The sequence below is a fragment of the Tupaia chinensis genome, unplaced genomic scaffold, assembly GCF_000334495.1.
Source record: "Tupaia chinensis unplaced genomic scaffold, TupChi_1.0 Scaffold143921_1, whole genome shotgun sequence".
In the NCBI taxonomy this organism is placed as follows: domain Eukaryota; kingdom Metazoa; phylum Chordata; class Mammalia; order Scandentia; family Tupaiidae; genus Tupaia; species Tupaia belangeri.
Genome location: NW_006203772.1, coordinates 306,828 through 318,497, shown reverse-complemented (window position 1 = coordinate 318,497; position 11,670 = coordinate 306,828). Strand labels below are relative to the sequence as shown.

The window sequence follows — 11,670 nt, the reverse complement described above, 5'->3', positions numbered from 1 at the left end:
GGAGAGGCCGGGGAGGCCGGCCCCAGAGGGGAGCCGGCTGCAGCCTTGCGGCCCGGAGGGGGGCCAGGCCGTTCCGGTGCGCGGCTGCGCAGGGGCGGAAGCCCCCCGGCCGCGGGGCCCCCGGAGGGGGGCCAGGCCGTTCAATAAAACAATTTTTAAAAAAATTTAGGGGCTAGATAACCCAGAATAGGTTCATCTCTGGGTTTACCTCCTGCACCATTCTAGAACATTCTAGCCCACCCCTAGTCTGTGTGCTGTTTCTCTTACTGGTTTTGGCTCTCCTATCTACTTACAGGTGTTTCAAGGATTTCCAACTACAGAGAGCCAACAAGATGGAGCTGCGAAAGCAACCAGAAGATGTGAGTGTGGTCCGTCGCACTGAGTTTTACTTTGCTCAGGCAAGATGGCGCCTTACAGAGGAAGATGGACAGCTGGGAATTGCTGAACTGGAGTTGCAGAGGTTCCTCTATAGCAAGGTATTTGGACTATACGGTCATACTATATGGTAGGTGTATCAAGAGACACTGACTTGTCGCAGAAGTCCAGCTCACAAAAAGATAAGCAAAAAGGGACAAAATTTTCTGTGATTATTAGTGATGGTAATAATCAGAAACATAAGCAGAGCTCCATTAGGCACATCTGTAATATTAAATGATACAAATATAGATAAGTTCGATCAAATGTTTCTCTTGTTGTTTCAGAAGATTATCCCAACAGGTGTGACCCAGAGGGAAGTAGTTTTCCAGGTCAACTCCCAGACCTGGCAGCTTGCTTTCTCACTTTCCCCCGCTCACTCTCTGTCCCTCTCTGGTCAAATTAAAAAATAATAATAATAAAGTTAAATAAAATAATTCTTAAAAAAAAAAAAAAAAGAACCATTCTAATACTGACATTTAGCTTTTCTGCAGTTACTCATTAACATGGGGTAGAGGACATTGTTTATTACTTTCTCCCATAAGAGACATTTAGAAATGAATGAGAACAGTTTTCAGTGTCACAATGACTAGGAATTACTGTTAGCATCTAGTGCCCTGGCCAATCATGCCCATGAGAAACACTGGATTAGAGAGTGTATCAGTTGTACAAAATAGAAAAAAAAAATCTTAAAAGTTGAGATTAAACATATGAAGAATCTGAAAACACAGAATATTAGCAATTTTCTAGCAAGCTCTTGAGAATCACTTAGTATAGTTGACAGAGGCAAAATCTGTCTTTGCAGGTGAACAAGTCTGATGACACAGCAGAACATCTTCTGGAATTGGGCTGGTTCACTATGAACAACCTCCTCCCTAATGCTGTCTATAAGGCAAGTCCTATTTCCCCATTCCTAGACCATTTGCATGGTTCTTAGCACTGGGCATTTAAAATGGCTTTTCCACATAAACCCATGGGAAATAATGTGATCTGAGGTGGTAAAAGCTTGCCCAGTTAAGCGAGACCATTGCTTTTCTTTCATTCTGCAGGTAATTTGTGGTTCCATTTATGGTAGGGAGAACATTGGGTTAAGCTGTGGTTCACACTCTATTCTACAGGTTGTCCTGCGGCCCCAGAGTTCCTGCCAGTCTGGGCGACAGCTAGCTCTCCGCCTCTTCAGTAAAGTCCGACCCCCTGTTGGGGGCATTTCTGTTAAGGAGCACTTTGAGGTTAGTAAATAATCCCTTGGAGACCCAGAAACATAGGTTAGTCAAAAGATATCTGGGGGGCCAGCAGGTGGTGTAATGGTTAAGGTGTTGGATTCCCACACCATAAACTGTGGTTCAAGTCCCAGACCAGGTGGTTTGAAAATCACAACAACATAAATATCAGTATATGGATCCAGCAGGTGGCATGGTGGTTAAATGCTAGACTCTCACATGGCCGATGACGGTTTGAGTCCTGGGCCTGGAGGCTTGCTTTCCTACTTTCCTTTTCTCTCTCTCTGTCTCTCTCTGGTCAAATTAAACAAATAATAATGATAATAATAAATGAATAAATAAGTAAATATCAGTACATAAATAAATGGGTTTTTTTGTTTTGTTTTTGTTTTTTATTTTTAAATAACTAGCTGTGTGGGTCCAGCCAGTGGTGTGGTGGTTAAGGCAGCTAGAACCCACATTGCTGATTATGTAGTTCAAAACCAAGACCTAGTCACTTGAAAAACATGCCAGGTGTGCATGTGTATATGTTTGCACCTAAAATCCTGAGAGGAGAATGGAGGAGAAGGGATTGCATCATAACCATCTCCCTGGGGGCGGGGGGTACTTTCTCATTTTTCTCTCTTTCTCTCTCTCTCTACCCCCACAGTGACCACATGTGTCCTGTAGCAAATTTTTTTAAAAAAGTACAAAATAAATAAATCATTACTGCTTGTTATGCTATACAGTCCTGCATCAATTTTTTTTTTTTCAAGAGATATTTACTATAGGGCACATGTAGTCACCAAAGAGACAGAGACAAAAAGTGAGAAATCACCCCCAGAGGGATGGCCATGCTGCAATCCCTTCTCCTCCATTCTCCTCTTGGGACTTGGGGCATGCACACACACGTGCCTGGCATGAGCTTTAAGTTGCCAGGTCTGAGACCCAAACTGTGGTCAATTATGTGGGAGTCCAGTGACATAACCATTATGCTATCTGCTAGTTCCCAGTCCTGCATCACTTAACTATGGAGATAAGTTCTGAGAAATGCATTGTTAAGTGACTTCATCACTGCACAGATGTTAAAGAAAGTGTACTTAGGGACCAGCAGTTAGCATAATGGCTATGTTGCTGGACTCCCATGGAGTTGACCGCGGTTTGCGTCCTGGACCTGGTGGCTTAAAACTCACGCCGGGCGCGTGTGCGTGCATGCCCAAGATCCCGAGAGGAGAACAGAGAAGGGATTGTGGCGTGGCCATACCCCCTGAGGGGTGATTTCTTGCTTTCTGTCTCTCTGTATCTCTCTGTCTGGCAGCCACACACACCCTAAAGCAAAAAAAAAAAAAAAAACCTCTCCAAAAAAAAAGTAGAAAGTGTACTTAGACAAACCTGGATGGCATAGTTTAGTCCGTGCCTAGGCTATCTGATATAGCCTATTAAAATATTATAGGACCACTGTCGAATATGCAGTCTGTGATTGAAACGTTATGTGGCATATGACTATATTAGGGGTAAGTAAACTGGGCTTAATTGTTTCTCTAACCTTTTTCCCCTTTAGGTAAATGTGGTACCTCTCACCATCCAGCTGACACACCAGTTCTTCCATAGAATGATGGGCTTTTTCTTTCCCGGCCGAAGTGTAGAAGATAATGAAGTTGGTGATGAGGAGGATAAGTCCAAACTGGTGACTACCAGTGAGAACTTTTGATGGTGGAGCACCAGAAGGATGGGATGGCAGCCCCAGAGGCAGCAGAAGCTTCAAAAAGAGACTAACAGCTGATATACTTGCATTTTTATAGGAATACCAGTGGTGAAGCCTCGGCAACTGATTGCAACAGATGATGCAGTACCTCTTGGCCCTGGGAAGGGTGTGACACAGGGCTTGACTCGGAGTTCTGGGGTCAGAAGGTCATTTCGCAGATCTCCCGAGGTACCAGACATGCCCCTGATGGTAGGAAAATGGGGGTCCTGAGGCGCCATGTTGGGCCTGGCTGGGGATTTCTTCTATTTCCTTTGAGTCTACTCTAGGAGTGAAAGGTGATGTCTGGGGTCCTGAGTTTGTTCTGCTAGTGCTTTCAGGAGCTCACATTTCCTGTCCTGCCTTTCCTAGCACCCTGTAGATGATATTGACAAGATGAAAGAGCGAGCTGCCATGAACAACTCCTTCATCTACATAAAGATTCCACAGGTTCCACTGTGTGTCAGCTACAAGGTCAGTATCTCCTTAACACTTTCTAGAACAGGATGGGAAGGGAACCAGATAAAATCATCAGAGATTGGGCCGGCTCCATAGCTTAGTGGTTAAGGGAAACGGATCCCACATGACTGACCATGGTTTGAATCCTGGCTTGAATGACATGCCAGACGTGTGTGTGTGTGTGTGTGTGTGTGTGTGTGTGTGTGCCCAAAATCTCAATAGGATGGAGAAGTGGAGAAGGGATTGTGGCATGACCACGCACTATTGGAGGGTGCTTTCTGCCTCTCTCTATATATATCTCTCTGGTGAACGCATGTGCCATTTGGTAGTAAGAAAAAAAAATCATCAGAAATTATAGACAGGGAGATAGCCAGGCTTCTTGTGGGAACGGGCTATGAGTAATAAATCTGCTCTTCCCACTGCTCCCCTCAGGAGGCAGTGCCATTACTATTGCCAAGGTAAGGGGAATCAGCATCTCAGGGGTGCTGTTGTAAAACGCACTCAAATACTGGCTTGAATTCAAAATGGTACCTAATGTATTTTTTTCCCCTCTTTTTCCTCTCTGCTCCTCCTTCTCTTGCAGGGCGAGAAGAACAGTGTGGACTGGGGTGATCTTAACCTGGTGCTGCCCTGTCTGGAGTACCACAACAACACATGGACATGGCTAGACTTTGCCATGGCCGTGAAAAGGGACAGCCGCAAAGCCCTGGTTGCCCAGGTATCCCTCCAGGTCTCATGGCTATTTAGTTATCAGGGACTGGCAAGCAGGCAGGTCCTTCTCTGCTCAGGAGCTTTTCATTCTAGGATTTATGAACAAATAGTCTTTGGAACAGGCAGGTGAATGAAGCAGGGATTTTCTGTCCCTTCCCTTTCTGTGACTTCACCCTGATGACTAAATTGAATGTTCACTAAGAGTTTTGTATATCAATTGCTGTTGATTTTAGGAATCTAGGGGCTGATAAAACCTCAGGTTTAGAATGGGTTCTAATTAGACTGTAAGCTTCTGGAAAGCAGGGACCATTTTAATTTGACCATTTAATTAGACTTTGTTGAGTTGGTTCATTTTCATCTATTCTATCTGTCCACTGATAATTACCTTGCTTTTACTCCTCCCCAACCTGCCAGGTAATCAAAGAGAAGTTAAGACTGAAGCCTGCAACAGGGTCTGAGGTCCGAGGAAAGCTAGAAACTAAGTCAGACCTGAATGTGCAACAGCAAGCGGAAGAAGAGAAAGCCCGACTTCTTATTGGTTTAAGTGTGGGTGACAAGAATCCTGGCAAGAAGTCCATCTTTGGCAGGCGCAAGTGATCTGGCAATCTGAGAGGATGCAGTACACGATCTGACTCTGGCTGGGGCTCCAGGGACTTGTGGTGTGGGAGGGGCTTCCCTTCATCCACCAGGATTATGGGGGTCAGGATCCCATAGGGTCCCGTGGAGAGGTGCCGCTCTTCAGCAGCAGCTGTTCTCCTGTAGGCATGGTGGACAGTGATGCTGAGTTGCACCTCATGCTCATCAGGCCTAGGGCCAGAGGCAACAAGAGAGCAAGACCTAGGGGATGGGCCCAGGGCAGGACCCTGTTCCTTTAGGGTCCGCTGAAGGGGTGGGGGGACAGTCCTGATCAAGTATGATAAATTTTTATAAATAGACATATATATATATACATGTATATATATATATATATATACACACACACACATATATATATTTCTAGGTATAACTGCTCTCTCTCTGTGCCAGTAAGCTGAGGGGCAGGCGAGAAGAGAAAGCCCGACTTCTTATTGGTTTAAGTGTGGGTGACAAGAATCCTGGCAAGAAGTCCATCTTTGGCAGGCGCAAGTGATCTGGCAATCTGAGAGGATGCAGTACACGATCTGACTCTGGCTGGGGCTCCAGGGACTTGTGGTGTGGGAGGGGCTTCCCTTCATCCACCAGGATTATGGGGGTCAGGATCCCATAGGGTCCCGTGGAGAGGTGCCGCTCTTCAGCAGCAGCTGTTCTCCTGTAGGCATGGTGGACAGTGATGCTGAGTTGCACCTCATGCTCATCAGGCCTAGGGCCAGAGGCAACAAGAGAGCAAGACCTAGGGGATGGGCCCAGGGCAGGACCCTGTTCCTTTAGGGTCCGCTGAAGGGGTGGGGGGACAGTCCTGATCAAGTATGATATATTTTTATAAATAGACATATATATATATACATGTATATATATATATATATATATACACACACACACATATATATATTTCTAGGTATAACTGCTCTCCCTCTGTGCCAGGAAGCTGAGGGGAAGGGGCTGATCCTCTGTCCTTCACTCCACTGCCTTGCATGAAAGAGGTATTAGTGTTCTGGGGGGGATCAGCCCCTCCCCAGTCTGTGTGCTAAGCTCACCTGGGAGGATGGCAATAGGAGCCAGGCTGTCATGGGTCCCCTAATCTTCCCCCTGGGGTGTACCCTGGAGAATGGCAAAAAAAAAAAAAAAAGTGATTTAAAGAGAAAAAAATATTTTAAATTTGATGCTGTTTTTATTATTATTGTGTTGAGTACATGCGTTCAACCTGTGTCCTTCCCTTCCCATCAACCCAAGACACATCTGCTGCTTCCATACTAAGGACTGGCCTCTTTCCTCCTCTGCCTTGAAGCTATGGCATAGATGCTTCCCAGCCTTTAGTGCAGCTGCCCCCACGCTGATGGGCTGTGTACATGAGGAGAGGCGGGGCTCATGTAGTGAGTACAGCATCAGGGGAGGAATCACTTACGTAACTGGGACGGAGATTTAGCGGAAGCAGAGAGGAGGCAGAGGCTGGGATGGGAACAGTGAACTGTCGGCAGGGGCGACAAACCTGCGAAGTTCCTCCTCACAAGGTAGGCTGTGGGGATCAGGCAGTCTGTCAATGGGGGCAGGGTCGGGGGCGGTGGTGAAGGAGGCATAGGCTTGAGCCTAGGAGGTACCTGCTTAGGAGCTGGTCAGTGATGCTCCATGTCGGGGTGGGGCAGGGAGACCACAATGAGTGTCACAGCTCCAGACTGAGGCACACATTTTATTCCTGATGCATCGTGGAGATTAGTTTTCTTAAGAGGATTTGAATTGTGTTCAGGAAATCCAGGCTTAGTACAAAGCAAGGATTGTGGAAATTTTGCCTTGTGTTAAAATATGTACCTCTAAGTTTGAGATTTGAGAAGGACTGCTTGATACCGTGGATAGAACCTGCAATGCCTCAGGGGTGGATTTAGAGTGGCTCCCTTGGTTCTCAGCAGGTTGACAACATGCGGGGCTCCTGGGCCCGAGGCTGGAAGAGCCTCTGGTCAGGTGTGGGGACCATCAGGTCAGGTCTGGAAGAGCTGTGGGAAGTACAGGGGCATCAGTGCCTGGAGCTGGAGCCCCTAGAGCCAGCCTCACTGCTGACAGAGAAGCCTCTGTCTGAATGGCCAGTGCCTCAGTTCATCAGCCTCTTTCTACCGGAGTTTCCCATTAGGCCCATTAGGGGGCAGCAGCAGCACCTGAAGGTAGGTCAATGGAATCTTTGACGGGTCTGTCTTTGGGAGAAATTGAGAAATGACCAGTTTCAATTTCCATCTCCTCCATTTCTCTGTACAGATTTTGGGGCTTGTGGCTAAAGGCTCCTTTGGAACTGTCCTCAAGGTGCTAGATTGTACCCAGAATGCTGTGTTTGCTATAAAGGTAGGGTTCTAGGCACTTGTTCACATTATTCTCTAACCCCTGTTTCAAATCATGGGTCCTCAGGGGTTGGGAAGAATAAACAGTTCAATAGAACTATTCTGAGTCATCACTCCTTTTACAGGTGGTGCCCAAGGCAAAGGTCCTACAGAGGGACACCCTGAGGCAGTGCAAAGAGGAGGTTAGCATCCAGGTAAGCAGAATCCTGGAAAGGATCTTGGCAAGAGCTGACCCACAGATAGGAAAGCACCCCCCCCCCAATCTGTTTCAACCTGGTTTAACACCAAAGTAGATCATGGAAAAAATAGCCATCAGCTATCAGTAGTTAATCCAGGTCCTGCCAAAGAAACCTCTCCAGCATGTCCCAGTGTGTTTCTTATTGCTGTGCTAGTTCCAGGATTACCTGGCAGTCAATCCTAATTGTGGAGTTGCTGGGGGCTGAGAGGTGAGGTGGCAGCTCCCTTTTTTTGCACATGTAGGTAAACTTGATTTCTTGGCTGTCTTTATCCTCATGACCCTGCTTCTTCCTATTGTTTTCTTTGCCCCTAGCGACAGATCAGCCATCCTTTTGTACACAGCTTGGGAGACAGCTGGCAGGGGAGACGGCACCTGTTCATTAGTGAGTGACTGGCTTCCCACCCCCCCCCTGCCATACTTCCCACCTGAGATTCCCTATCTTGCCCTTACTCTGTTCTTGTAGCACCTCAAAGGGAGAGGGAATAGCTGGTGGCATCAGTTTGGGCAGGAGGCCTACAGATGCCCAGGCACCATAACCCCCAGACACTACCTGGACTTTTGGTGCTTTGCAGTGTGTAGCTACTGCAGCACAGATCTGCACTCCCTGTGGTCTACTGTCCGCTGCTTTCCTGACACTCTGGTCCGTCTCTTTGCTGCTGAGCTGGTCCTGGTACTGTGTAAGTGAAACAGTGATAAAGGAAACAGAGAGAAGGATGACGTTGTGGGGGAGGAGAGAAGAGAATCAATAAGAATTGTCAGGGCTTGAATTAAATTCTGAACATACTGTAAGAACAGGAGAGCTTTGGAACCCCTCATTCTTACTGTCACCCACAGGCTATCTCCATGACTTAGGAATCGTCCATCGAGATGTGAAGGTAGAGTTCAGCGCTTTTTCTCGTCTGAGGAGGGGCCTCAGTTAAGAAGTTCCAGTAGGGCCAAGAAGGTGGGGGAGGGCATGGGTAAAGACAGGTGAGATGAGTTGACCTTGGTGCCCCTGTGGGTGCCAAGGATTGGGGATGAGGGCCCTCCAAGTATAGATTAGAATGCTGAGTAGGGCATCTTACTCAGCTGGGGAGATGGTATACATGATAAAAGAATTAAAAGAAGAGTATCTTCTCTCTTGTGATCTTTCAGCTGGAGAATATCCTTCTGGATGAACGAGGTAAGTCTTTTTCTACCCCCAGTCACTTTGGGGCTTGTGGCTAAAGGCTCCTTTGGAACTGTCCTCAAGGTGCTAGATTGTACCCAGAATGCTGTGTTTGCTATAAAGGTAGGGTTCTAGGCACTTGTTCACATTATTCTCTAACCCCTGTTTCAAATCATGGGTCCTCAGGGGTTGGGAGGAATAAACAGTTCAATAGTACTATTCTGAGTCATCACTCCTTTTACAGGTGGTGCCCAAGGCAAAGGTCCTACAGAGGGACACCCTGAGGCAGTGCAAAGAGGAGGTTAGCATCCAGGTAAGCAGAATCCTGGAAAGGATCTTGGCAAGAGCTGACCCACAGATAGGAAAGCACCCCCCCCCCAATCTGTTTCAACCTGGTTTAACACCAAAGTAGATCATGGAAAAAATAGCCATCAGCTATCAGTAGTTAATCCAGGTCCTGCCAAAGAAACCTCTCCAGCATGTCCCAGTGTGTTTCTTATTGCTGTGCTAGTTCCAGGATTACCTGGCAGTCAATCCTAATTGTGGAGTTGCTGGGGGCTGAGAGGTGAGGTGGCAGCTCCCTTTTTTTGCACATGTAGGTAAACTTGATTTCTTGGCTGTCTTTATCCTCATGACCCTGCTTCTTCCTATTGTTTTCTTTGCCCCTAGCGACAGATCAGCCATCCTTTTGTACACAGCTTGGGAGACAGCTGGCAGGGGAGACGGCACCTGTTCATTAGTGAGTGACTGGCTTCTCAATCCTGACCCGCCATACTTCCCACCTGAGATTCCCTATCTTGCCCTTACTCTGTTCTTGTAGCACCTCAAAGGGAGAGGGAATAGCTGGTGGCATCAGTTTGGGCAGGAGGCCTACAGATGCCCAGGCACCATAACCCCCAGACACTACCTGGACTTTTGGTGCTTTGCAGTGTGTAGCTACTGCAGCACAGATCTGCACTCCCTGTGGTCTACTGTCCGCTGCTTTCCTGACACTCTGGTCCGTCTCTTTGCTGCTGAGCTGGTCCTGGTACTGTGTAAGTGAAACAGTGATAAAGGAAACAGAGAGAAGGATGACGTTGTGGGGGAGGAGAGAAGAGAATCAATACTAATTGCAGATCAATGAATAGGGATGGGAGGGAGTGGGGGTCTCCAGGAAAACTGGGAAGAACAGGAGAGCTTTGGAACCCCTCATTCTTACTGTCACCCACAGGCTATCTCCATGACTTAGGAATCGTCCATCGAGATGTGAAGGTAGAGTTCAGCGCTTTTTCTCGTCTGAGGAGGGGCCTCAGTTAAGAAGTTCCAGTAGGGCCAAGAAGGTGGGGGAGGGCATGGGTAAAGACAGGTGAGATGAGTTGACCTTGGTGCCCCTGTGGGTGCCAAGGATTGGGGATGAGGGCCCTCCAAGTATAGATTAGAATGCTGAGTAGGGCATCTTACTCAGCTGGGGAGATGGTATACATGATAAAAGAATTAAAAGAAGAGTATCTTCTCTCTTGTGATCTTTCAGCTGGAGAATATCCTTCTGGATGAACGAGGTAAGTCTTTTTCTACCCCCAGTCACAGAAACCCCAGTTTAGGAATAAAATCATGGCTGAGGAGGGCTGGAACAGAGCGGTTGCTGTTGCCTTTTTTCGTAGGCCATCTGAAACTGACAGACTTTGGTCTGGCCCGCCACCTGCCCCAGGGAGCCCGGGCCTATACTATCTGTGGCACTCTCCAATACATGGGTGAGAGAAAGGCTAAAGCGGGTGGTACACTGGGCAGAAGGATAGCCATATGATGTCAGTGACAAGTATCTTTCAAATATATAGCGCCAGAGGTCCTGAGTGGAGGGCCTTACAACCACGCTGCTGATTGGTGGTCCCTGGGTGTCTTGCTCTTCTCTCTGGCCACTGGAAAGGTGAGGGGACGGTCGTGGTGGTGGGTAGAGAAGAGAGCAGCTTTGCCCTGTGGTGGGAAGAAGACCTCAGGAAATCCTGTTTTTTTTGAATGACACCCTACCTCAACTCCCCACCTCTTAACTCAGTTTCCAGTGGCTGCAGAGAGAGATCACGTGGCCATGTTGGCAAGTGTGACCCATGGTGACTCTGAGATTCCAGCTTCTCTTAACCCAGGGCTCTCGCTCCTGCTCCATCAGGTAAGGGTGAGCACTTCTTTCCTTCTGGACTACCAAACCATTCACCCTCTCCTTACCCTATTACTGAAGTGTTTTTTTCTCCATTCCTCTGCTTAATTTTGTGGGGCAGGGGAGACTCCAACTTAACAGCCTAACTACTTGCCCGCTAACCAATACTTCAGATTTAATTCTGGAGTTCTCTGTCCTCCAATCTCCTCCCCATCCAGAACAGATAGATCCTTCTGAGAGAGTGGACCAGTGCTGCACTCTTACCATCTGAAAACTCACAAATTCAGTCCTTTATTCCCACCTTGGCCCCAAATTATCCTCTGTTTCTCCATTTTTTATAGACCTAGTCTTTAGGGTTCTTCTCTCTCTACTCCAGGAACCTCTTTCTCCTTCCCATCTTTCCTGTTCAGCCCTTTTTTATCTCAGTCTCTCATCCTTTGTGCTCTGTTTCCCTCAGCTTTTATGCCAGAACCCTCTCCACCGTCTACGTTATCTGCATCACTTCCAGGTCCACCCTTTCTTTCGGGGTGTGGCCTTTGACCCAGAGCTCCTACAGAAGCAACCAGTGAACTTTGTCATGGAGATACAAGCTACCCAGCTCAGTCCACTGGAGTCCATGCCCTTCAAAGACTTTGACTGTGATCTGGGGTCCTTCCTGGTCCACCTCATTCCT

General features: G+C 47.5%; 2 protein-coding genes across 8 annotated transcripts in view; both read left to right on the top strand.

Annotated features, from left to right (window-relative positions):
- Positions 1–6,311, top strand: part of BLTP2 (bridge-like lipid transfer protein family member 2) — a 46,683-nt gene extending 40,372 nt beyond the window's left edge. For 3 of the 6 annotated variants that reach the window (XM_027767105.1, XM_027767106.1, XM_014582916.2), the window contains exons 32-39: positions 296–476; positions 1,220–1,306; positions 1,533–1,643; positions 3,175–3,310; positions 3,416–3,546; positions 3,727–3,828; positions 4,397–4,531; positions 4,939–5,162. In XM_027767105.1, the coding sequence (XP_027622906.1) occupies positions 296–476; positions 1,220–1,306; positions 1,533–1,643; positions 3,175–3,310; positions 3,416–3,546; positions 3,727–3,828; positions 4,397–4,531; positions 4,939–5,121 (1,066 nt within the window). In that variant the 3' untranslated portion in view covers positions 5,122–5,162. Of the gene's footprint in view, positions 1–295; positions 477–1,219; positions 1,307–1,532; positions 1,644–3,174; positions 3,327–3,415; positions 3,547–3,726; positions 3,829–4,396; positions 4,532–4,938; positions 5,163–5,594 lie in introns of those variants that run through there. The other 3 variants (XM_027767104.1, XR_003547351.1, XM_027767107.1) reach the window with 3 other exon arrangements.
- A 137-nt stretch (positions 6,312–6,448) lies between these two features.
- Positions 6,449–11,670, top strand: part of RSKR (ribosomal protein S6 kinase related) — a 6,720-nt gene continuing 1,498 nt past the window's right edge. Inside the window, exons 1-12 of one of the 2 annotated variants that reach the window (XM_027767109.1) lie at positions 6,449–6,671; positions 7,062–7,313; positions 7,405–7,488; positions 7,610–7,678; positions 8,035–8,104; positions 8,295–8,399; positions 8,557–8,597; positions 10,380–10,407; positions 10,510–10,599; positions 10,684–10,772; positions 10,899–11,009; positions 11,455–11,664. In XM_027767109.1, the coding sequence (XP_027622910.1) occupies positions 6,615–6,671; positions 7,062–7,313; positions 7,405–7,488; positions 7,610–7,678; positions 8,035–8,104; positions 8,295–8,399; positions 8,557–8,597; positions 10,380–10,407; positions 10,510–10,599; positions 10,684–10,772; positions 10,899–11,009; positions 11,455–11,664 (1,206 nt within the window). In that variant the 5' untranslated portion in view covers positions 6,449–6,614. Of the gene's footprint in view, positions 6,672–7,061; positions 7,314–7,404; positions 7,489–7,609; positions 7,679–8,034; positions 8,105–8,294; positions 8,400–8,556; positions 8,598–8,856; positions 8,885–10,379; positions 10,408–10,509; positions 10,600–10,683; positions 10,773–10,898; positions 11,010–11,454; positions 11,665–11,670 lie in introns of both variants that reach the window. The other variant, XM_027767108.1, reaches the window with a different exon arrangement.